Consider the following 26,243-nt stretch of genomic DNA (forward strand, 5'->3'; position numbering starts at 1 on the left):
TGTTTACTGGTAATCGACCCCATGTTGCTAACAAATTGGGCTAAACATGTTTCCTGGCTTAAAGAAAGAGGAGATCCTCCCCTCATGTCCACCAAACGTGACTGAAAGAGGAGCTGGCTAATTTGGACTTGTTAGAAGAGGGAGGAGGTATCGACTCCTGAGTCATATATGAGAAAAACAAAGATTATACTGTAGAATTGCATGGTTTCGATATTGATGAATAAATGCAATGGATACACAAATCCCGTGAGAAATGGCTTTCACAAGGTGATCAAAACATGGCGTGTTTTCATAGATTAGCTAATGGAGGAAAAAAAAACTATTATTGCCTTCAAATATGGAGATATTAATATAGATGGGTTTGATGGTTTGCTGAATGATGCAACACTTTATCACAAAAACCATTTAGCCTGCCCCTCTGGAAACTTGTTTCCTATTGCTTCTGCTGAAAGCCCGTAAAAAAATTTAACCGAGGATGACAATGCAAATTTGTGTAGGCCATTTTCTGTCGAAGAAAGTAAAATTTCCTATCCTCTGTGGATGTCAATAAAGCTTATGGACGTGATAACATGCCTATCCTCTGTATATGCTACTCCCTTTATTTCCCTCGTACATGCATCTCCGGATCAAATATGTGCTTGTAATAATCTGGATTTATACATTCACAGAGGGCACCATAAGGAGGAGATCGGCGGCATGGAAGGCAAAGGTGTAGGAGGCTATTGTGGATGGAAGATCGTCAAATCATAATTTGAGGACTCTCCTGAACCAATTTGCAAATGATTCTTATAAGAAGTACGGAGTAATATACCTGGTTGGTCTCAAGGTCTATTGTTGTAAGCCACTGTGTAATGGCACGGCAAAAAAGGATCAACATTCTTCAATGCAGCTGAATTGGTAGCAATTCATGTAGGAAAAAATAAGATGCTTGCGAGCCGACCCGGACGAATGGAACCTCGGTGCGCGCGCATCCATTTACGAAAAGTTCAAAAAAAATGCTATTTAAAAGTTTCAAAAAAATATGAAGTAAAATTTTGCATGTACATATTATGTTGATACTTACTCGTGTGAGTTTTCACGAAAAAATACCATTGTGTGAGGCCTGCATAAAAATGACAAAATGTCCAAATGAGAATAGTAAATAGGAATTTGTACTATTCACAGGAATAGGAATTTGCATTTTGTCATTTTTGTGTAGGTCACACACAATGGTATTTTTCCGTGAAAACACACACGAGTAAGTATCAACATAATATATACATGCAAAAATTTACTTCACATTTTTTTGTAACTTTTAAATAGCATTTTTTAAAACTTTTTGTAAATGGGTGCACGCGCACCTAGGTTCCATTCCATGTCAAACTGGGCATAGTTCTTGGCATAGATGGAATGCTTAATCTGCACGGATACAATTCCATGTCAAACTGAGCATAGTTCTACTGTTTGGATGATAATAAAATGTTCGCTGGAGGATGTTCCAAACTGGGCGATTAGTAGGTGTTAGCTGATGCAAATTTGCACTATACAATAATAAGCTAGCTGCATCAAAAAATCTGATAATATGCACTAACAAATCCGTGACCGATATGCACACGTAACAAATGGATTCGTGGCTGCGAGTATATCCTAATAACAGCCTGATACACTCCAAAAATTGTACCAGGTAATGTTCTGTTACAAGCTCAATATTTTTATTTTTGGCATAAGAACACACTGCATTAAAACAACAGATTTTGTGCTAGATAGACTTGGCTGCTATGGTAAATGAACCTTTGCTGAACTTAATAACTTAGTGTTACTTCTATTAACTTTTCTTATTGAGGGTGATGCAGATTTGGCAAATAGCTCAGTTAAATTATGCGAGAAGGTCCTTTACTGAAAATGCTTCTCTTTTCCTTTTATGGACTCCTTTACTGAAAAATAAATACTGGTATGGAGTTTTTATTTGCGGGTAAAATAAGATTTTATAACTCCATAGGGATTACAAGATGGTCATGATCAAGCACCTGAACCAAACAGTCAGGAGACCCGAGCCACACCATGTATCAGTTCCTCCTTTTCGCGAGACAGTGACTAACACTATTTTGTATACGATCCACTTTTATATAGGAAATAAATCTACTAAAGCTTTAATACCCGAAATGAGGTGCGTGAGTGATGACCGATCCTGGGACTTCTCCATGAGTGAGTCCACTAGTTTGAGCAGTCCAGTTCCACAAGAATTGGCTTGTCACTCCAATGCAAGGCCAGCATTAGGCCTTCATCGCAAACTTGTATCAGCTTCCGTTGGGTCAGCGCAATGTTTTGCACCAAAAGGCTATCTTTTTCTCCTGCTACTGCTGGCTCCTTTTGTGCCTTCAGAAATGCAGGCCTCCACAGAGGCAACTAGACCCATCTCCAGATTATGCCCTCTCGTTGCTGATCTCACTTTCCTCATAATATGTTGTTTCATCACTGATCTCTCAGCAGACTGGATGTTCTCGCACATGTTCAATCCATGGATGTATCTCGACACTGCTCCACTGAAAGGCTCACCTGCTTCCTCGAGGGCAACAAGCTTCTCAATGACTTTGGAAGAGAGCATTCTTTCGATGCAGGGTTTGGTTCCAACCGCTGCAATGTCTACCAGAAGTTGCACCACAAGATCCTTCGTCTTAACACACTTACGGTCGAGTAGATTGACTAATTTTTCTATAGTTCCCCGTTTTAAAAATCTCTGCAGGACTACTGATCCTCCCTTTGCATACACAATCTGATGTAGAGCATGGTATGCTGAATCCTGTAGGTCATCAGTGGAGGACTGCATCATCACAATGAGCTCATCAACAATATCAAGCTCCAGGAACCTGCGGACGTATGGCTCTCCTCCGGTGCAGGCCAATTTCATTACCAGAAAGGCAGTCTGAGACCTCACTTGGTTGTTTTCGATTTCTCTACGTTGCAGCAGAAATGCCAACCTATCAGACAGATTGCTTCCCAAAAGAAGATCTTGCACTCTAGGATCATTAGCCCTCTCAGCAAGAGGTATTAAACCTTGGATAGCTTCAATTATATCTTTGTTATCTGTCCGTAGAATCCTGTGAAGAAGCACCTCGAAATATTGAGGCTTCGGTGATGGGGCTACATTCTGGTCCGATAAAACAAATCTCTCCAAGGTAAGCCGAGCATGCCATGGCAAATGAATCAACAATCCAGGCCCCATGCACTCTTGAAGTGGTGCACCAAGCTCACAGAAAGTTTTTAGTGTGATAATTGCATGATGCTGTGAGATCTCAGAACCACAGCCTAGAAGTACCAGAAGCTTCTTGTCAACTCCTGCTTCAATCATTCTCTCAACAGCCTTTAAATTTCCCACTTTTATCAGAGATGCTAAAGTTGTAAACACAATTTCATGCCACTCCTCATTTTCTGGAGACAATAATTCTGCAATTCGATCCATGGGAATGCTTGCCAAAATTTCGTCGGCAATTGTGGCACTGACATGCTCAGATACCTTGGCAAGAACACCAGAAACGTTAGCTAGAGTTGAAGAATCTTCATAGCCATGAAGAACACAGATCAATTTATCGACAGAACCTGCTGTTTCAAGAGATTGGGCGAGATTTGCATAGTCTGCATTGAAAAAGATGACTGTAATGGCTTTGGTGACAGCAACAATGAGAGCTGGTGACCCAACAGAAATTAGCTCCGCTATTTGAGGTCCAAGTATTTTTCTGAAGCCAATCCTGCTAGCCTCGAATTCAGATATTGATTTGCATGCCATGAGAGCTTGGGTGGTGCTTCCCAGTAAGATCCCAATCTCCAAGAACTCTAGCAAAGAAAAGAATGATCTCATCTTCTGCTCAGCAGACCCTTTCACACCCTCTTTGCCAAAAATAAAAAGCCAAGGAGCCACCAATGCAGCATATTCAGGAAATGAATCAGTCAAAACAGTATGAAGAGCATCATTTGCTTTGTCCTCAAGGTAAAGAGAAACCATGTCATGCATATGATACATTGATTGGTCTTCCATTTTGATGATGAGTGAGCCTTCTACTAGTTTTGAAACCACAATAGGGAATAAACTGTCCTGCATAAGTGCTGACCAAATGGATTCCAGGCATGCTTCTGGAACAGGTTCTTCCCATGAAATAGCTGCTAGGACCATGAAAAAACTTCGGGAGTTTGCAGGCATTGCTTCCAAGCTGAACTCAAAAGATCCAAAGATGGTCAGTGTGGTCTCGACTTCTTTCTCGTTGACATATGAAACTGGACCTGGTGCACAAGTTGCATATGTGGAAAGGTTGGATATTGCTTTCTCCCATTTCTCTACTCTGGTCTCCTTCCTGAGAGCCTTACCCAACACAGCAACTGTAAGGGGATGGTGTCCACAACGGTCTAGCAAGCCGTCTGCAACAGGCTGTAAAGAATAGAAGGTTAACCATCTAGGAATCCATAAAGTTGTGTAGCATATTGTGATGTCTAGATTGAGTATACCATCTATGGCAAACATAAGCCCAAGGGTCAGCGTTTAATAAATATTTGCGTGAACAAACTGCGCACAATTAGTCATCATGTTTAACATTACGTTTATAGAATAAAGCCAATCTTGAAACTTAAATGATATGTAAGAAAAGGATGAGGCCTAGACTGCAGGATGCACCATGAAAGAAATGGATGAACATGTGTAAATCCAATTAACAACACAAAACAAAGAGGCATGGCAATACAGATAAATTTGGTACATCATTATAATGACAAAGCATACCGGAAGTTCTTCAGCACTAAGAAGACTATGGTATAGAAGAATGCCCTTGCTGATTCTCTTGATGTCATCTTTGGATATTTCTACTTTTTCAGCTTCTGCTATCTCATAAATTGCTTCATCCCTTGTTGTCACAAGATACCGGCAATCATTATCATATAGCTTTGTGAAGCGATCAACTATGTCTTGCTCCCACACGTCATCGAGTAGTATTAACATGCTCCTTCCGACCAACGAGGTCTGAAGCAAGCAACACACATCTTCAAGATCTTTTGCCGTGTCCTCATTCACAGTCATGGAACCAATTTGTACTAGGAATTTGCATATCTTCCTAACAAGACGTTTATGGTACTCACTCCTGCTTCCACTACATGCTGCTCTACTGCACCACCGCCCGAAACTAATCTCAATTGCACCATCCACAAAATTACCAGGCGGCTCAGAAGCTATCTGTCGAGCGAGGCACGACTTCCCGATACCAGATAGCCCAACAATGAGGACAACTCGATGGCCATCATCCTTTCCCAAAAGCTCCCTAACGTAGTCGCATTTCGTTGACACTGGATAGCCATGTTCGGACTTGACTCTCAGCAACGATGGTGTACCCTTGGCTATAGATGCTATCGTATTGCCAACGCTCTCTGACAGCTTCTGCAGTTCCAGCCACCAGTTCAAATCATCCCTGATCAGCTGGATATACTTCATGAGTGGGTCTCCCACCACCGAGCTCCACACCACCCTGGCCAAGCCCTTCCCTTTGCCCTTCTTCAAGGCTCGCCTGGCCTTGATGATATTGCCGCGGAGCTGATCCATGAGCCTGCTCAAGCTCTGGAACTGACGCTCCAGCTGCGGGCCGTGCATCTTGTGAGCGTGCTTCTGCTTAGCCTGCTGCATCAGCACCTCAAGGTCGGACACGAAATCCTCGAGCACCTGGAGCCTCCTCGGAGCCTCTGCAGCGTCCGCGGCCGCCTGCTCCAGCGCTCCCACCGCGGACACCATTGCAGACACCAGCTGCACCGCCGAGGCGAGTGTTTGCACGACTTCCATGGCGTCGCCTCAAGACCGCTATAGCAACTGTTCCTGGAATCAACTCACCGCAAGAACGAAGCTTTTGCTTGCAAGAATTCAAGAATCAGTTCTATGTTGTGGCAATTTCACAAACAGATGGCATGCATGCGCCCGGGCAGCAGCGCAATTCCCCTTTTGGTCGATCTGGATAGAGAAGCTACCGATCGTCCGTCTCAGCGCAGAAAACATCCGGACCAAGGTAATCCCCAAACATGAGTCCTTAACTGCAAAACAACAGCATGGATCGAATAATAGCGAAACATGTGTGGCGTACAACAACCAAGAACACAAGGGCTGAACGAACTTACTTGTTGGTGGAAAAATCAATAAGTGGGGAGTAGCTTCGTCAAGAAACCCGAGACTGACGGTAGAATTACGAGCCAAGGATTTTAGACTGGAGAGGCATGATGATGATGGGATGGAGGAGTTGGAGAGCTCAGCGGCTTCCCCGAAGGAGGCGTTCCGTGCGCCTTTGCTGAAAGAAGTCAACAACATGGCAATGCAAATGGCTTCTACAGAACGATGAAAACGCATTGCAGTATATTTAAATTCTTTTTTGTATTTGGCAGCGGCCTTTATCAAAAGATAGTTAAATCGTCTAGCAGTATCGGCCCTAGAAAATCAGGCGGGTCATCCGTTCACACCATCGCAGATCTTTGATGAGCACCAGGGAGCTCCTCGACACCGACCTGGTCGGCGCTTAGAGGATGCCGCACACCCCCGCGCGTCCCAGGTAGCTAGCTGGGCCGCGGCCCAACATCAGGTAATGCGTTTTTTTCTTTTTTTGTTTCTTTTTTTTCTGTTGTTTCTTTTCTTTTTAAAAAAATATGTTTTTCTTTTCTGTTTATATTTCGTTTTAAATCTGAACATTTATCAAAATTAAAAAACTTTTCAAATTAAAAAGAAATCACTTTATAAAAAATCTGAACATTTTTCAGATTTGAATATTTTTAAATTTGAACAAAAAATGTATTTTTTTCCTATGAACAATTTCCGAATTTGAACATTTCTGAATTTGAACAAATTTTATATTTGAACAATTTTCGAATCTGAACGATTTTCATATTAGAACAATTTTCGAATTTGAACAAATTTCATATTTGAACGGTTTTCAAATTTGAACGGTTTTCAGATTTGAACGGTTTTCAAATTTGAACATTTTTAATTTAAACATTTTTTCAATTTATATAATTTTTAAAAATTAAATTTTTCGTATCTGAAAAAATATAAACAAAAACGGGAAAAAAGAAAAAGAAAACAGAAAAAAAACGATAAACAAACACAAAATGGGCCTGGCCCATACCCGACCAGGGGGTGGTCAGCCACCGACCTGGTCGGTGTATAGGTTTCGCCTGAGCACCACCCGTTAAATTCGCTTCTCTAGAGAAAAACCACGAACTAACGGGCATGTTTGATTGAACGAATTGCAGAGGTCGGGCTATTTTATAATGGTTAACTGATTTGTAGAGATGGATCACATAGAAATTTTACCTTGAAATCCTTTATAACAGGTTTCATAGGAAATCTAACATTCAGTCAAACCCTTTTTTTATCTTTTATTTTTTTCTATGATGGAATTAAACAAATTTGGGTGCCCATAAAATCATGTGAAATTGAAGTGTGACACTGCAATCATTTTTTATAATTATGTGAATCAAAGAGGCCCTAAAGCACTCATCATAAATAGCGGTACCAATATCATGAGTTCATAGCCTTGTCTGATCTGCGTCCCCAATCTAATGGGCACAATCAAAGTTTTCTAGAGCACTCAGCAGGAGTGCTAAATTTTTAGTAAGATGATGAAAACTATATAGGGGACCATACATTTTTATTTACAGGAACCTTTTTGAGAAAACCCCATCAAGACTTACTACTTAATCGTTAATTTAATGTCAAAGCCCGCTGCCCAATATCTTGGTTGGCAATGTGACACACCTCAATATTCGTTAGATGTGTGTCATTAAAGATTCTCTTCTTCCTCTCCTTCCAAAAATTCCAAATGATGTATCAAAGTCGGCCGCTGAGATTGCACTTGGTTTTCTCAACTCGACAAGCATGGCCTGAGTCGTTGAGGGAGTGGAGGTCCGGCACGACACAACCTTAGTTACCCTCCCTCACAACACACGCCGAGGGATTACACATGCACCAACTTCCGGATCTGCGTGGTGAAATGGTGATCCTTGTTGCACAGGTGGTTTGCTATTTTCGGCAATCACATGATCATGATTATGATGTGACATTTGCTCATTCTACCTAGGAGAGCATCAATTAAATGTTGTAGATCATGTCTCCTCAATTTATCATAGTGCATAGGGATCCCAAGATATTTAATTCGAAAAGAACCTAAGACACAACCAAAAGTTTCTATAAAAGGAGCACACTCCTCTATGTCTACATTAATAGGGATCAACTCACTTTTATGATAGTTACTTCTCATACCAAAAATCTGTTCAAAACAATTCAACATCCACTTCATATTAGTTGCAACCCTACTATCCTTCTCTAGGAAAAGAACAAGGGTATCATCAGCATATTGGAGACAGACCACACCTCCAGGGACAAAATCAGGGCATAAACCCCTGATCAGCCCCTTTCTACCTCCTTTGAAAGGCATTTTAGTGAACACATCAACCACAAAACTAAACAACCCAGGGGATAAAGGATCTTCCTGTCTCAATCCCTTACCAGTAAGGAAAAAACCACTTTATATCTCATTGATTTTCACTCCCACGAATCCACCAGTGGTAAGCTGTCTAATGAGTCTAATCCAAAAAGGCTAAACCCTCTAAGATGTAGAATCTCATACAAAAAATCTAAATTTACTCTGTCATATGCTTTCTCATAATCAATTTTGAAACAAAACCTTCTAACTTTCTACTATGCACCTCATGCACTATCTCTTGAGCCGTTACCACACTATCCATAATATATCTGCCTTTAATAAAAGCAGACTAGTTCGGAGAAATCAACCTTCCTATGATTTTGGCCAGCCTATTTGTCAAGACTTTGCAAAAAATCTTAAACTAAAATTTAACAAACTAATAGGTCTAAATTTCTTCGTAGTTCTAGCATCATTCTCTATAGGGATCAAAGTAATCATAGCAAAGTTTAGTCTAAAAAATATCTAATCTATCTTCAAACCAGGCATCAAACAAATTCATTAAATCTTCACATATAACTTCCCAATACTTTTGATAGAAGAAAAAGGGAAGCCCATCTGGCCCAAGAGCCCCATTTGCCTAGGAACCAAACAAAGCTTCTCTTATTCTAGAGAAAATCTACTTCCTAGCATATCATTTTCCTTTGGAGTTACTTTTTCTTCAGGGACAAAAAAATCCCCCATCAACCTAATATCAGGCCTACCCTCAGCATTAAACAAATCCTTATAATAATATTTAGCTATAGCTAACATCCATTTCGTTTCAGTAACAAGCCCATCAAGACCTTCCAAAATAGGGATCATCTTTTTTCTCCTCCTTTGATTACCTAAAGCATGAAAATAAGCAGTATTTTCTATCTCCTTCACAAATATCTTTATCCCTAGAACGTTGTTTAGCTTTAATTTCCTTTATGATCCAGAAATTATGAAAGAATTTGTTTAAACCTATCAGCTTCATCAACAAGAAGCTCTTGAGATTCAGCTTTAATGTCTAGAACATCATATTCCTCCATAAGGGATTTCTTCCTTTTCCTAATCTCACCATCTATATTAGCACTCCACCCTTTAGCAGAGCCTCTAAAACATCACACTTTTTCCTGCCATATATCTATAGGGTTATTGCTATTTACTTGGTTATACCAAGCTTTTGATACTACCTCCATCAAATCAGGTCTAGTACTCCACCATTTTTCAACTTTAAAACTACTTTTCTTTGGAGTAGTGGCCTCCCCTGCCCAAATAATGGGAGTATGGTCACTTCCTAATCTGGGTAAAACCCTTGAATTTCCCAAAGGGTATAAAGTTTCGAAGCTAGTACTATAAAAAATCCTATCAATCCTACTCATGATCATATTACTTTGATTATTCCCCCAGGTGAAAGATCTACCAGCTAAACCAATTTCCACCAGGGCCCACATGTCTATCAAGGAATTTAGAATCAATAACACCATTACTTTTATCACTCTAGTATGTAACTAAACTAAAGTCCCCACCAATAATGGCAGGACTCTCCCAATTTTAAAATAACTCATGAAGTTCTGAAATAAAAGCCTCCTTCCCCTCCTCATGGGGAGAGCCATACATTGTAGTCAACCTAATAGTTACCCCAGAGCTTTTTATCTTAACTATTGTAATAGACAAAATCTTCATCTCCCAAGATATGACCTCAAACACATCACTATTTACCCCTACTAAAATACCACCAACAGTACCACAAGCAGGAACCAAATTCCACTCAAAATTCCCATTCCCCAAAATGTTTTTTAGGAAAGACTTGGTAAAATTCTCCTTCTTAGTTTCCTGAAAACCTATATAGTCAACTTTCAACGGAATTATAGTGTCCTCTAAACACTTTTTCCTACCAGGGGCAACTAGTTATCCCTCTAATATTAAAAAAAGGAACTAACATAGAAACTTCTTCCTGGGGTGCTTGCACGGAGATTTCCTAATGACCTCTATCCACTTCTCACCTATATCCTCATAATTCTCATCTTTTTCCATGACTTTGTTAGCAGAAATAAAACTAGGGTCTATCCCCTGGGCTAAAACACTTTTTACCTGATATTGAAGAGCTAGGCTCTCCCTAGGAATCTCCTCATCTACCACACACCATTAGCGGGATTGCCCTAGGTACTATCAACCCCACTAATACTACCAGATGCCATGATGGTGCACCATATTCTCCTCGAGACTTCTCACCAAAAGGGAAATCATCGATCCACTAAGAAACCCTTGAGGGTGGTCACCGAACCCATACAAGCTTGGAGTGATCTCCGAAGTAACAAGCTTGAGGCAAGCTTCACAACAATTGGAGGCTCTCAATTACACCGCCACAAAGGCTACATGGCCACACAAGGTTACAAAGGCCACAAAGGCTGCAAGCCTGCAACACACCACAAAAAACTACAAGACGTCACAAAAGGCTGCAACATGCCACAAAATACTACAAGGCCACTAAGGCCACAAGACGTCACAAAAGGCTACAAGGCCACAAAGACTACAACACCGTCCAGGGTTTCAAGAACGCAAGAGGAAACACTCACGAACTCTCACGAGAGTGAATCTTCATAGATAACTGAAACTGATACACCTGATGCATTAGCAAGAACACCACTGAGATACTCAAGTCCTTCACTCCCAAATTCCAACAAAGTTACTCAAGCTATTGGGGGAATAAGAGAGGATGAACAAAAATTAGGAGGAACACCAAATTTCTCCAAGATCTAGATCTAATGAGTTCCTCTCACAAAGAGAGAGAGATTTAATTGGTGGAATAGTATATCCAGATCTCCTCTCTCTTTTCCCTCAAAAATATTCAAAAAATATTGGACAAATCAAGAGGAAGAGGAAGCTCTTCAAGGTCAACTATGGAGGAGAGACAATGAGGAAGAAAGAGATGTGTGGAAAAGAGGGGGAAGAAGGGTATAAAAAAGGGGTAGAAAATATGTCTGTTGGGACCAAAAAGGATCCGATTCGCGACCAATCGATACTATGTCTTGTTGAACCGGTACTACCTCTCGTATAAAAATAGCAAAAACATGGAAAAAATGGGTATCGTTTGCATGCAAAGCTGAGAAAAACAGAAAAAACAGGAGAGAGGAGCGGCCTGGGAAGGATCTGGTCGAGCTTGGCTTGGGCGCGTGGGCCGACCAGTGGCGCAAGCGAGCGACGTGGGGTCGAGCAGGGAGCGGGAGGCAGCAGCACTAGCACTCGAGCGGGACAGCGCACGAGCAGGCGAGCGAAGCGATCAACACCGGCGATGAGGAACGGCCAGCAAGGTGCAGCGCTCGAGCCGAGTGCAGGCCCGCGATCGGGATGGTGGGCGTCTTGGTGCGGTTGAGATGGGGAATGGGCTGCCGGAGGAAGAAGATGGGTTGTCCGGTACTACCGGCCCGGGTACCGGTCCGGTACTACGATAGAGACAGAGCTTGCAAAACCCTAGCCGGTAGTGGGCCAGAAGCTCAGGCGGTAGTACCCCTGGCCCAAAACGGATCTCCCCTTTTTTATTTTAACAAAAACTGCTACACAGATAGCAAATAAGAGAAATGCAATATTTTGAGATTAGGAACTTCAAATGAGTTGAAACCAATTTTGTTTAAAAGACCCCCACAAACTTGAAAAGAGAAACCGAGAAAAGGTCCAAAACCAAAAATGAGTGGGGGGGATTTTATATGATTTTTAGAGGTGCATCCTCTCAATACGAGAAACGGAGAAAAGCGCCGAACTCAGAAAATGCAACAAGTGATACGTGCGAAATCCGTTTTCAATGAACTAGCGATTGTCCTGAGAATGAAACCAAGCTCTAAAACATCATATGGATAAGAACCAAGAATAACCAAGAAATAAGATGCAAAGAATGCAAGGATTTGAGCTCTCTCCGAATGATACGACCAAGTGACTCATTTGAGAGCCCTCTTGATAGTACGGACAACTATCCTACACACCCGATATCTCAACAACAAGAGACCGGTAAGAAATAGACCCGCCTATCAAGAACAATCATTATGCTTGCGCATTCCATTCGAACTAAATAATGGCAATCTTGACCGCTTCTAGATGAAATACCTTTCTTGATTGCCCTTGATTGATGAAGTCTTGCGGATTTCTCCCTCATAATCCATTATGGGAGAGTTCTTCTTCGGCATGTCTTCATGTACCTGGCGCCACCGTCCAAATGAGCGCGAACGCCGAGGCCCTGGCGGCGCAAGCGACACTTGTGGTGGACGGCCACGTGCTGGCCAACGCGCTCGCCACTAGTTGTGGCTCGACCGTGTCCAAGCCGTCGGTAGTAAAGGGACCGACGGTGTCCCGATTTTCAAGGGAAAAGTCCCCTGAGGTCGGGGAGTCGTCCCCGGCCGCCCCTCTGCTCCCGAGCATCGACCTCAACGTTCCGGTGAGCGGCTCGTCTTGTACCAGGTAAAGAAAGCCCCCAAGGTGGTTGTCGCTGGACGACCTACCATCCCCCGCAACCCGCTCGACGAAATTACGGTGTGACCCTGTACGCCCTTGCATCGGGTATGAAGCTATAATTTTGCTTCATTTGTTCCATTCATCGATTTAGCAACCCTGATCCGACCCCTTGCATGTGGCAGTCCTACTTCGATGGGGACGTGATCATGGATGCCACCATGACCGACATGATCAATGTCGGTGGCGACACAGAAGGTGGCACCGAAGGGAAACATCATGCCACCTACGGTGGCACCCAAACGCAACAAGATGCCACCCATATCATCCCTATCTCCATCAATAAGGCACCCTTGTTCGAGGAGGACCAACCTCAAGTCGTGAAGGGAGCGTCCTGTTGGACCGGGAACTTCACCGAACTTGAGGATGTGTGCCTTTGCGAGGCATGGATGGAAGTTGGACAAGATCCAATATGTGGTGCTCAACAAAGGGGCGCCACATTTTGGAAAAAAAGATCTACAACTACTTCCACGAGCACAAGCATTTGGGTGATACTCCTTTTGTGAGCGACTGGAGCGAGGCCTCGCTCACGAAAAGGTGGACGTGGATCCAAGAGCAAACCACCAAATTCAATGCCGCATACGACAAGATGAAGAAGCGTAAGGTGAGTGGCCTTGGCGTTGCCGACTTGATGACCCAATCTTTGGGCCAATTCAATATTGCCAACAAGCAAATGAACATCAACTTGGTCCACTGCTGGATGGAGCTCAAGGATTTCCCCAAGTGGAACAGCCTATATGCATCAATGTGTCTGGCGTGTCCAATGTCATTGATGTTGATGGCGAGGCTCCAAATGCACCGCTGAAGAGGCTGAGGGGGCGGATCAACTCTAAGACGGAGGCCAAGCGAGAGGCCTCCTCACAAGCAATCATGGAGATGATCAAGACGCTCCTTGCCGGCAAGGAGGTGTCGAGCGAGAATATGGATGAGAGGAAGCGGCGGAAAAGGAAGAGGTCATCAAGAACTACTACGAGATACAAACCAAGAAGCTCGAGATTGAAAAGATTAATGCCCGAGCGGCCGTGGAGGAGGTGGATACCAACCAAAATGAGTTGGAGATCACCCTACTCGGCGAGGAGGTCAAGATCATGGCGACCCCCTTGACCAACGACATGAACCCTACTCAGCGAGCATGGCTTGAGAAAAAGAAGATTACTTTAGCTCGGGATGTGTGATTTGTGTATCATCCATTCCAAACTCTGGTGTGTTGGCTTGTTGCATTTGAACTTCTTATGTTGCAACTTTATACTACCTCCGTTTCAAGGAATAAGGCGCCCTCGTTTTACGAGCTTTTTGTTTGACCAAGAATTACTTCAAATAGATAAATATTGATTGTATGAAATTAATATCATTAAAAAGTGATTTTCAATATGAATCCAACGATACTAATTACATGTAATATAATCAAGATTTTGTTGCTCAATTTTTATGGTTAAAGTTCGTCTTGGGATGCGCGTGCGCCTTATTCCTTGAAACGGAGGTAGTATTATTTTTCGCGAATTATTTGCTCAATATTTGTGGCCGGTAATATTAAACGTAAAATTTTAAAAAATATTCACCAATAGGCCGCGGACATTTAGGGACAGCCGTTGGAGGTGCTGCCATCCGCATCTGGACCGTGATCTATTTCGTGTCTGCGGGCCACCACATTCAGACCTAGATGGACCGAAATACGGTACCTAGATGGACCGAAATACGGTACGTGTTAGACGGGTGGCCGTTGGAGATGCCCGGAGGTCCCTGAATTGGCATTTCGAATATAGTTCCGGAGGCAAGGGCAGCGGCATCAGTCCGCCCCACCCCTCTCCTTGGGAAAGCTCTTTCTTCCTCCCGTCGTCCCGTATGGCCATCATCTTGAAAATCCGTGCAATTGTGGTCACCCGCAAAGAGGCGCGACGAGAGCACCTCCAAAGGCATGCAGCGGCGAGGCTTTAGCTACCCTCCCGCTCCCGGCCGGCCACGATAAAAGACGGACATATGCCAAGCAAAAGAGACAAGGAAACCAAAGCAGCTGGCTTAAAGAGAGCGGCGAGCACAAAGCTGAGAGGCTCAGGCCATGAATAAAGCTGGGGCGAGGCCTGGCGAGATAATCGAAGAAGGAATCTCGCCGGTGCCAATCCGATGCCGCCCGCCGCGCGCGGCCGGACAGCCTCGACGAGCAGCGCTTTTGACCAGCATCTCATGTCACCTCGTCACCTGGCCGCGCGGCGTCGCCCCGGTAAAGACGACAAGGCCGTCCGGCGCCTCTTTAGCTCGTGCTTTGCAGCCTTTCGTTTCGCCGCGAGGAATGTGTTGCACGTGCTGACGCCCAGTTTGTGTTGTGGTTAAGGAGATGTGGCCGGCGACAGGTTCAAGTTCGCCACGATGTTTCCATCGACAGTGAGGCATCCATCAGATCGGTTTCTTGGATTCAGTCTATCGAAGATGCCCGTACAACTTATCAGAACAAAGCCTTGCTTACATTTATATTATCAGGTTGATTTGGATGTAATATGTTCCAGAATTTTCATTTCAAGGTTGATTGTTTTCTTGTGCAAGTTCAGGCTTTGTTCAGTTTCATGGGGATTGAACAGGTTCGAGGTGTATTGAGGAGGTCAAATTCGATCCAAAACAAAATCCACCCTAATATCCACTTACGAGGTGAATTAAACGAACAAGGCCTCAATGGTTGTCTCTCCAGAGGGAAATACATGGCACTTGTCACACTCACATCAAATATGACGGAAATAACAGTACTTTAAAGGAAACTAATAAGTAACAGTACTAGTTAATAATACTTCTCACGCAAGCGTTTGGGTTACATAACTCGAACTGACAAACATAATAATAACGGAAATAAAACGGGAAACGACATAGGTCATCATCATACGGACGGACTGTCCCAAATGGGAATGATAACCAAATCTAAAACGGGAAGAGACAAAACACTCTCGAGGCGGATTTCTTTTGCATCATTCTACTTTCTTCTTCGTCTTCTTATGTGGATGGACTACATGAAACGGACACTCTCCTTCTTGCTGCTTCTGCTCGCCGCCGTCTTGGGCCAGCTCCCTACACCTCAGTGCCTGCAGATGCCACAGTACATGATACATACAGTTAGGAGACTGTTGCATCTAAACGGTGAGACAAGGGGAGATGAGGTAATTTACAAGAAGTTTTCGAATGGCGTGGCGCTACCGGAGTCCCGCGGGCCGTTGCACCTGAAGCACTCCAGCCTGCTGGCAAAGTTGTGCTCGTTGCATCCAGACCTGTGGGGAGATACATCGGCGTTAGCACGGAGCAGAACTGTCACAAACATGGAAATGCGTGGAAAAGCTAGCCTGCTAGCTCCACTGATGCATAGCGATTAGCAGAGTCATATTTTACAAAATTATATTTATGGAGTTATTTCTACTTACAAATATAACGACAATCCTTTCTCCACCTCAGGAAACATAGAACATATAGTCTACTTAATTTCTCATGCATGGACAGACAAATAGACAGTGAGCATAACAAGTTCATGTCAATTGCTTCAGTCATTTGTATCTTCTCCTCACGGGTGCCCGGAAGCATATAGTGGCAGCAGGGAAAGCAAATACTAGCATGCGCAAGGCCAAACTACAAACAAATCGTGTAAAGTACCGAAACCATGTGCAGTTTATCCAGAAACAGAGTATTAGTAAAGAACTATTATTTCCGTCTGCTAATATTTCAGTCCAACTAGATGAATAAAACCCAGGAGTGTTTAAGCGAGACATACCTGGTGCAAATCCAGTCGCCAGACTTCCAGCCAGGGCGGCTGGAACGACCACCAGCAGCGCCGGCACCCATGCCACCACCCATGCCGCCACTCATGCCACCACCCATGCCGCCGGCGCCAAAGCCAAAGCCCCTTGAGCGTGACATGTCACCATCAAAGCCACCAGCGCCACCGTTGATGGCAGCTTCCTCCTTGAAGGCAGTACACTTGAAGCAGCTAGAGCGGCTGGCGAAGTTGTGCGCGCCACAGGTGCAGTACCAGTCGCCCGGGCGGACATCAGAGCCAGCACCGAAGCCGGCGCCAAAGGAGGAACCTCCGCCGCCACGGGCACCGAAGTTGGCGTAGTCACCACCAAGAGCACCACCACCAAGCCCACCACCAACGCTGCCACGGTCAGCGGCGCCACGAGGCTCGCCGCAGCGCTGGCATAGGTCCCGGCGGCTGAAGTTGAGGTGCTGGCATGCCCTGCAGTCCCAGTCTCCTGGCTTCCTGTTCATCTTGCCTGCCAATGCCAAACGGATACATGTAGTCAGACACAAGGTGATACGATTAAACTGAAGAGCAAGAACAGAGAAACACACTGCTTCAAACCAAGTTTTCATCCAGAGAATAAACAGAACCCAACAACCAAGATGTTTATGAATACGATAGTACCACACTAGCAGAAAGCTGAGTTACCTAAAAGAAGCTTGGACGTTGTGCTGATGAGCTCTAAACTGAGAAGTGTTGTGAAGTGAAATGGTGATGCAGCAAGGTGCGTAAGTACAGGGGTATTTATAGGGCATTTGGAGTGGATGCTGAAACCAAGGGTGAGCTATCTCTGTGCCTTTGATTCTTGGTTCACTTTGGCCCGCGCAGAACAAGGGAATCACGTAAAACTAGAAAGAAGAGGGGAGTTAAAGAAAAGAAAAGAAGAGAAAGCCATTAAAGGGCAAAAGAATTATGGGGAGTTTGAATGCTTCCTTTACCCTGCATCTGTGCCTGCCTTGGCAACATCTTTTGAGACATAGGGTGGAGGGAAGGTGCACTTGTATGCATTCTTGTGCTTAGGAAATTTAACATGCATTGTGCATTGGTTTTTGTTGGATAATACAGGTTAGAACATTTTGAACTTTAGTGCATCCAGAATAATGAAAACTACTAGAGTGGAGGAATATGGAGTTTCAGGACAGCAGCAGCATAGCACTCAAACAGAAATGCTAATGGATAAATACAAGTGTTCCACAAATTCCAGGGCACAGTTTAAGTCAAAAATCAGAAATGTCTTTTGTAACATTTTGGGCAAGAGTGCTCAAACATTGACAGCTCACAAAACTTGTAAAGGGGGGCAACACAATCAGAACATTATTTATCCATTTGTACACGATTATTATTCCACTCTACCAGGATAGTTAGACTGAACACCACCTTACAATTAAACAATGTTCTAAATAGCCAACGTTGGAATTTCAACCATTGACGGCTCACAAAACTTATAAAGGGCATTAAATCAGAAACCATTTGCACGTGATAATGTTTACTTTTCCAGGATGATTAGACTGAACCACCTTACAATTAAACTGTTCTAAATGGCTAACGTTGACATTTCAGGAGTGTTTTTGGCAGTGAATGAGTAGTTTCACATCAAGAACAGATGCAGCTCGATTACATATGGAGTTGAGGTTGGTTACAGTGATAACTTTTACTACCCTTGTCCCATATTACAAGACGTTTTGGGTAGGCTAACGACTTATGATGCTGGACAGATTTCCTGACATTTCCCAGGGATGACCGATGACTTCTACTCTGCCTGATTCCAAAATCGCAAATCATATAGATGGTGAAGGATGTAAATTGTAACTGCTAATTAACTCAGAAGATCACACTTAGTTGAGCAGCTGTGGAATGGATACCCCTGGTGTTCACACCACACATGTGTGACCGATTACTGCATGCACACAACGAAACCAGCAAAAAAGAAACCTGAAATAAGCAGTTATTTGATCCTAAAGAGAACAAGTATAAGCCTGGTGGGGTGTGAAAAATAGGTGTATGACGTGTCAAATTGTGGATTGGTGGCTATCATTCTGAACATGTGCTATATTTTTTTGCAACATAACTGTTGATTCGTGCCACCAAAAAAGGAAATTCCCATCCCTTTTATTCGACACTAACTTTGCTGTCTTGCACTAGCAATAATTGAGAAAAGAACATGGCATCCATTCCAACCAAACCATCACATCGACTTGAGACTATCTGTTTCATTTCTCTTCAAAATGAGTGGATATATCTATTTTTGTCAGGTAATCTCCGACAAGACATTTTTTCATCTCATTCTTTCAACCATTTTTACTAAATCTAAAAGGTTTTTCCTCCAGTAATTATCACAATTCAAAAATCAATCTAATTCATTCAACATAATTAACTTGCTTTGCCATGTTTCTATCTCTTCAGTAAGATTTTGTCAGAGAGAGGTAACACAATCTAGATGGGGGAAACTAGCTCAGACGACTTCCCCTGTTATGCTGCCATGGGAGAAAACTGGAGCAACTAAACTTGGGATAAGAAAGAATAAACATGAATGTGGTGACTATGTAGGAGTATCGCCAAGTGAATATTCGAGAAAGACACTTGTTCTCCAGTGATAAGACCTTTCACTGTAGATGCTATATGATTCTATGTGATATAATAATAGGCTGATGTGTTTAAACAAGCAAAATAACATAAGAGTATATAACTCAATAACCTGAATTATTTTTATTTAGTCCCTCGTGTTTGGTCACTTAAGAGGCTACCGTAATTTGAAACACGCCCTTGTTCATGTGTATAGCCTCTAGACATGTCCATAACAGAAGTGTGCGCTTTTGTCTAATCTAAATGCAAAGCTTATTGACAGCAGTTACACTGCTAGATAAAATCATGAAAGTGATAGGAGATAAGTGAAAGAAAAAGTGTCAGTCAGACCAGGACAGAGACAAATGGATTGCTGAGCTGTAAGTGCTGAACACTGTGCTTTATCTTTTTCGTTAGAAGAGCAAACATTGAGAGGGTATTTCGGATACAGATAAAGATGGCATCATCTTATAAAAATGATTCATGACAGAAAGCAAAGGGAGCGGGGATGATGCATATATAACTGGTAAGTGTGCATGTATTTCAATAAAGATAAATGGAAAATAGCAGATTGGTAATCTTCAAGGGTAGCCTTGACCACCTTCTTTATAATTCCTTTCGCCTTCCTTTTATTTAAGTTGTGTTTTGCTCCTTTTGTGTAGTTTCCCTTGCTCTTTACTTGTGCTCATCCTTGAGGCTTTACATTAGTGGAATTACTTTTGCTTTGTATCTAAATGTTCTCTGTCTTATGGTACTGTACTACTACTAGTAGTGGTGCTGATAGATGTTGGAAGGCCACACATAGGTCTCAAAACCATAGGATGATATGGCTTCCCTTCCATTCCATTCTCTTGGGGCAAGTGAAAGCAGAAGCAGATACATATGAATGTATCATGGATCGTTGGGAAAAAAACTGAGGGTGCAAAAGCTAGTTTGGATTCTCTCCTAGGGAAGTGCTTCCATGCATGACCATGACCAAACTCCAAAGGAAGTGAGATCACTTGATAGCTCCTAACATGCTTTGATTCTCTGCTTTTGCAATCCAAGAAGAACAGCTCAGGCTTTTAGCTTTCGCCTAAGAACTATAATCAAGACTGCATAGATTGCAGGCAATCTCCAGCAGTTCTACTCCGTGTTTGTTTGAGTGGTAGAACCAACACATGACTAAGCTTAAAAATCAGGATCTTAGATGTGAATGTATTAACTTTAAATTATAGACTAAAACAGCAAAAGTGGAAACTAAATAGGTAATGTCTTGGACTATTTGTAGCAGGGTGTGAGCTATTCCTTGCTTCCTAAAATATAGGTCATATTTGTTGTCTTGAGTCAAATATATTTGTGTCTGGCCAAGTATATTGAAGAAGTAATTCAATCTCTAAAATACCATCAGATACTTGTGTACAGTTATGCATCTACTGATATTGATCGGATTATCTGTTCTACATGTTCATATATTTCTGTAAACTTAATACAAAATTAACATCATACCTTACTTTGAAAAATATACGGTAGTAATTTGATATATTCATTTTCTTATGGATTTAAGCATGTGCGCTAGGAAAACTGCGTTTCAGCATTACAGTACGAAATAACTCTACTAAAAAATTAATGGCGTCATAGCACAGTACACGAAGTCGGCATATGATGCCTTCTTTGCTGGGACCGTGGTGGCGCCGGTTGCTTCAGAGATTTGGCGATCAAGGGCGCCATATAGCTGCAAGTTCTTCGCTTGGTTGGTGTCCCGGAACAGGTGGTGGACGGTGGACAGACTTCAGCGGCGCGGCCTGCCGAGGCCGGCTTCTTGCCCCCTTTGCGACCAGGAGCAAGAGACGCTCCAACACCTCCTGCTTGGTTGCGTTGCCGCTCGTGAGGTATGGGGTTGGGCGCTAACACATTGGGGCAAGCTGGAGTGGATGCCCGACGTGGGTACGGAGGTTGTGCCAGGAGGGATATGTGGACGGCTATCATCTTGGTTTTCTGGTGTATCTGGAGGCATCGGAATGACGTGGTGTTCAATGGCAGCACCCCGGCAACGGAGGCCATTAGGCATAGGATTACCGAGGAGTAGGAGTACCAGAGATGACGAGTAGCTAGGCTTTTACGCTAGAAATCCTTTGGATTTCCTCAACTTTTTCTTTTTTCTGGAGGGATGGAGATTAGGATTTTGTTTAGTATAGGGGAGCTATCACCCCATGTTGGCAGGCTCGGGCTTTCTAGCCATTTCTTCTATACGATTAGTACACCTTTCAGGGTGTATTCTCGAAAAAAATAGCGAAGTTGTACACAAGTTTCTCCAATGTTGACTATCAATACACAGAAAAAATATATATTTGTGAGGGATATATTAAATTATTGTGACTAGTTAAAAAAATATCATATATTATTATTATTTACTCACATACTACCTCCGTTTCAAGGAATAAGGCGCACACGTATTCCAAGACGAACTTTGACCATATAAATTGAGCAACAAAATCTTGATTATGTTATATGTAATTTGTATCGTTGGATTTGTATTGAAGCACTTTTTAATGATACTAATTTCGTATAAACAATTTTTATCTATTTGAAGTAATTCTTGGTCAAACAAAAAGCACGTAAAACAAGGGCGCCTTATTTTTTGCAACGGAGGTAGTATATTCACGCAAAAATCACCTGGGAGACTATCCGTATCTCATCTGTTATGGGCACAAGATCATGCATACTAGTCAAATAGTTATAAACAATAGCACTATGTTGTCTGTCCCAAGGGAGGAATAACATATATATCTCCAACAATAAGACCCCACTTTATCAACCAATGGTTTAAGAAATTAAGTATGCACATGTTCCTATCTACGAAATGAATCATTAGCTGGCTAGCTGCACTGCACTTATATGTACGAAGCATCTTGGACTCTAGGATTCCAAAGACGGTGACGCAATTCGTGGAGCACAAATCTTTCCCTCTAGAGATGAACTCCCTCACTGACATGCAAGTCCAAACAAATCCACAAAGCACTGGTTTGCATGCTTGTCTTTTGAGAGGCCCTGCGCCCTGGCCCATGTAGCAATGAGTCGGCACACGGATGGGCCGCGCTACCCAAGACCAAGAGCGATACCATAGTGCACATAAACTTTAATTATACCGGCGCGCAGGTTGGAGTGCATGCAGGACGCTATGAGTAACACAGACATGTCATGTGTGGTGTGTTGATGGAGAGCACACTTGCACTCCTGTAGTTCCTTGACTTGATGACGTAATCGGGCCTCGAGAAGGTAAAAGCTAGCTATATAGCCAGCCAGCCAGCCAAATGGGCAGCTTTCTTTCTTGTATGCTCTCGATGAAGGTGCACTACATTGCATACCGAGGAGCTGAGCTAAAGATCTTGGTCTTCGCTTTAAGGTTGGCCCGTCGGGAACACCAAAGCTGTGTGGTGCTGATGGTTTTAATCAAGGTTAGATAGTGCACGGCATGATTCCACGGTACAAGAGTGATGATGTGCTGTGGGAGATGCAAGTATTGGTTTCATCTGCTTTATGATTTCGTGTTATAGGGACAGAAGATGCAAACATGCAAACAGTGTGCCAGCAGACCAAACAAGCCAAAACACCAATGCCCAAAACTCAAAAACCTTTGGAGCACACAAATTCGTCATTCGGATGAACGAAACATCAATAAAAAACTGAGTAGTAACAGCACATTTCAGTAAAAGAGACAAGAATATTAACAAGATGCGTGGTGTGCTCTCCTACTAGCTAGGATGACTGCAATGGCCACAAAACCCTCGAATCTAGAATCATCCATACCCCACACGTACTGCTCACAGTATCGGCGACGAACCAAGCAGCAAAGCCCCACGCCCCCACCCTATCCAACGAAATCATTCCCCACCGTACCAGTAAAACAGATGCGCGCGATGCCACCTGTCGAGTGATCGGCGGTACCTAGCACGAATCTCGAGTACGGGAGCCTCAACCCCGCTCCAAACCCTACAGCCCGAACGTGACGGCGCTATCGAACTCGAGAAAGCAGGCAAGGGGAGACCGGTACCACAGCCGCCGCCACGTTCGTCCATTCCCAATCCGCGATCCAGCCTCGTCGTTTCTACGAGATCGATCGATCTATCTCCACGACCACACGTACGAACGGGAATCGAACAAAACACGTACGCAGCATCGAATTTGAAACAGGGAACAGCTAAACCAATCCAAAACCTACAGCGTGATCTGGCGGCACGAACACGGCGTACGAGGGCGGCGGCGGCGGTAGGGCACGCACCTGACCGAGGGGACGACGATCCGACGCGCGCGACGGGGGAGCGAAGACGATGATCTCGTGAGGAGGAGGAGGACGGCGGCGGCCGGGAGCGATAGCGAGAGGGATTAATTGTTGAACCGAAAAGGGGGGAGGAGATTTATGGAGGATTAAAACCTAGCTAGCTAGACCCTCCGTTTTCCGTATCTCGGGATTTTGCGTTTGCCTGCCTGCTCGCGCGCGGCTGCACGGCACCGACGTCGAGGCAGGTCAAAGGGCCCGGGCCCGCCTGTCGGCGGCTGCGGGCGGGACGAGGGCTGCCAGGTGTCCCAGTCCAAACGAGCTTTGACGAGACGAGGATGTCACTGACACTGACATGGGGGGAATGGAGGATTGGCTGGCATGGGATGGGACACGTGTTTGGGCCCGAGGAGTCCGGTCGCCATCTCGACCGTCTATCGGGTGATGACTGAATGACGTTGGTGATCCTCGTGGGACGATCCAGAAAAGGAACAAGAACGGGAAATATTAACTCGACACTGGATTTTGCTGCTACGATCTTTTGCGGCTTAAGAGCAAGTACAATAAATCCTAATCAGCTGGCTATAAGGATTAAAATAGTATATTTATGTCTAGTTGGAGGAGAGAAAAGAGGAGAGAGAATGTAAGTGGGCTCTTAGAGCAAGTATAATAGAGCCTACTCAGCGGAGGTGGCAATTTGGCTCATAGGAGCAAATGCTCTCATTATATAAAATAATTAAAAAACAATTTTAAAAATGTTAAAAAATTCTGACATAAATTTGTTGGTGTACATCTTGACATTCTATGTTAGTGCACAAATTTTCGTGGAGAAACAACATTTTATATGGCGTGTACAAAAAAGACAAAAAAAATCCTGTATGTAGTCGTGTTATAGCATCAAAACTTGTCTTTTTTACGGGAGCCACAATTATTTTTAGTTTTTTTTTGAAAACTTGTGTACCAACATAAAATGTTTAGATGTACATGTAAAAATTTAGTTTAGAATTTTTTGACACTTTGAAATGTGGATTCACATAATGGGAGCATATGCTCCTATGAGCCAAAGTGCATTTCCCCTACTCAGCTGGCTATATAGTCTTCCACATAAGCAAAATCCTAGGTGGAGGAAAGAGAAGAAGAAAGAGAATAGAGCAGGCTACATGCATACAGCCCGGCTACAACACACTAAACGAGAAATAAGAGACAGCATGCAGTCGATGCGAAAACTTTTAGCCAACGGTTATCATCTCCTACCAATAATCAACTTCCCACCGTGCAAGCATTTAGTGCTATAGCCATCTTTGTAGCTAACTTGTAGTCAATATATTGTAACGTGCTTACTCTTATAAAGGCTATTAAGGGACGTGGCAATGGTATACAGCCGGCTGCCGGCTATGCTATTAACCATGCTCTTATGCAAGAGCTAGCTCTAGGACGTGCTCCTAGGCAAGTTGTGTGAATGAAAGGTGGGTCCTCCATTGAAAAAGTAGTACATCTTTATAGCCAACTATTGTACTTGTTGGCTATGTGTTGGCTATAGATGACATGGCATCTTACTTATAGCCAATAACCGGCTATACTATTGGAGTTGCTCTAAGAACTGCTGGATCTATTTATTTTCTGCTTTCATAGGTGAATTCTTAAATGTTCATTTAGGCTACTTTGAAGGATCCTTTTCGAGTTTCCATTTCTTTCTTTGAAATCTAGGCTCTTCTATCTTCACTTTTTTGTTTCTTTACATCTTCCTTCATGTCAAGTTGCAGCTAGATCCCTTTCGACGACAAAACAAATTAGAGTTAAAAAAAATTGGTAGCCAAATTGCCACGACATGACGACAATGGTAAAATTGCCAAGCCAAAGAGGTGGTAACTATCAAGGGAACAATTGAAAACATGTGTAACATGTGCTAAGAGTAACTCTAGCGGATGCTTTAAAATGTGTATTGTAAAAGTGGCGACGGCCGCCTCGCCCGACCACCTCCTCGTTGAGTCTGCGTGAGTAGTGGGGCAGGAGGCCCACTCGGAGATGGTCTCGTGGAGGGTAAAGATGGGTTATGTTGCTCATTGGGTTGAATGTGGTGGTCGCACAGGAGCCGGACTGAGTTGCGACATAATATTGGGCCCTCGAGACAAGCTCGTGCCACCTTCTTTGACGCTTGCGTGGGTCGTATGGGTCTCAAGCAAGGACACATCATGATCGAGTGGAGGCGGAAATGGAACGTCGGTGGTGAGATGGGCACGGTCTAAAATTTCCTTTGTGACAGAGTTTTCGTGCACACAATACACTGGCCCCTGATGTAAACTTGCAGTATTAGGGGTGTTTTTATGGTGTACTAAAAATTACATTATGGTGGCGTCTTTCTGGTGGAGTGGGGTTTTCCCCGTTTGTAAATTAGCCAAACACAAAACATATAATATGGGGTGTTTTACAACATCCTTTGTAGTTGCTCTAACAAGAGGCCATGGCGTCTCCCAACCAACAAAGGCTTGGTAGTTTCCAAGGAAAACAGAAAATACATTTTTGTCGCTAAACTTATTTAGGTATCCAGTTCCGTCACATAACTTCAAAACTACACAAATCAAAACCAAACAACTTTGGTCCTACAAAATCATCAAGCTATCTTGTCAACACCCGGATTTTTAAGTCCAGATGCCTATTATGCCATTCCTCGCAATCCCAGGAATATTGTTTTTGCGAGACATAATAGATGGAT

At 43.3% G+C, this 26,243-nt stretch overlaps 2 protein-coding genes across 4 annotated transcripts; both read right to left on the reverse strand.

Moving 5' to 3' along the window:
- Positions 1-1,914: 1,914 nt before the first annotated feature.
- Positions 1,915-6,328, reverse strand: LOC124691963. Of its 2 annotated transcripts, XM_047225259.1 has the most exons (3): positions 6,121-6,328; positions 4,748-6,036; positions 1,915-4,399 (listed from the first exon to the last, which is right to left on the reverse strand). In XM_047225259.1, the coding sequence occupies exons 2-3, from the start codon at positions 5,789-5,791 to the stop codon at positions 2,318-2,320; spliced, it is 3,126 nt and encodes a 1,041-aa protein (XP_047081215.1). In that variant the 5' UTR covers positions 5,792-6,036; positions 6,121-6,328; the 3' UTR covers positions 1,915-2,317. The 2 variants fall into 2 exon arrangements, with proteins under 2 accessions (XP_047081215.1, XP_047081216.1); XM_047225260.1 differs by having other exon boundaries at positions 4,748-6,328.
- A 9,358-nt stretch (positions 6,329-15,686) lies between these two features.
- On the reverse strand, positions 15,687-17,471 carry LOC124686727 (RNA-binding protein cabeza-like). 2 transcript variants are annotated; one of them, XM_047220628.1, is made up of 4 exons: positions 17,359-17,471; positions 16,681-17,182; positions 16,116-16,186; positions 15,687-16,003 (listed from the first exon to the last, which is right to left on the reverse strand). In XM_047220628.1, the coding sequence occupies exons 2-4, from the start codon at positions 17,175-17,177 to the stop codon at positions 15,990-15,992; spliced, it is 582 nt and encodes a 193-aa protein (XP_047076584.1). In that variant the 5' UTR covers positions 17,178-17,182; positions 17,359-17,471; the 3' UTR covers positions 15,687-15,989. The 2 variants fall into 2 exon arrangements, with proteins under 2 accessions (XP_047076584.1, XP_047076583.1); XM_047220627.1 differs by having other exon boundaries at positions 16,088-16,186.
- Between the last annotated feature and the right edge of the window lie 8,772 nt (positions 17,472-26,243).

This window comes from Lolium rigidum, chromosome 2 (genome assembly GCF_022539505.1).
Source record: "Lolium rigidum isolate FL_2022 chromosome 2, APGP_CSIRO_Lrig_0.1, whole genome shotgun sequence".
In the NCBI taxonomy this organism is placed as follows: Eukaryota; Viridiplantae; Streptophyta; class Magnoliopsida; order Poales; family Poaceae; genus Lolium; species Lolium rigidum.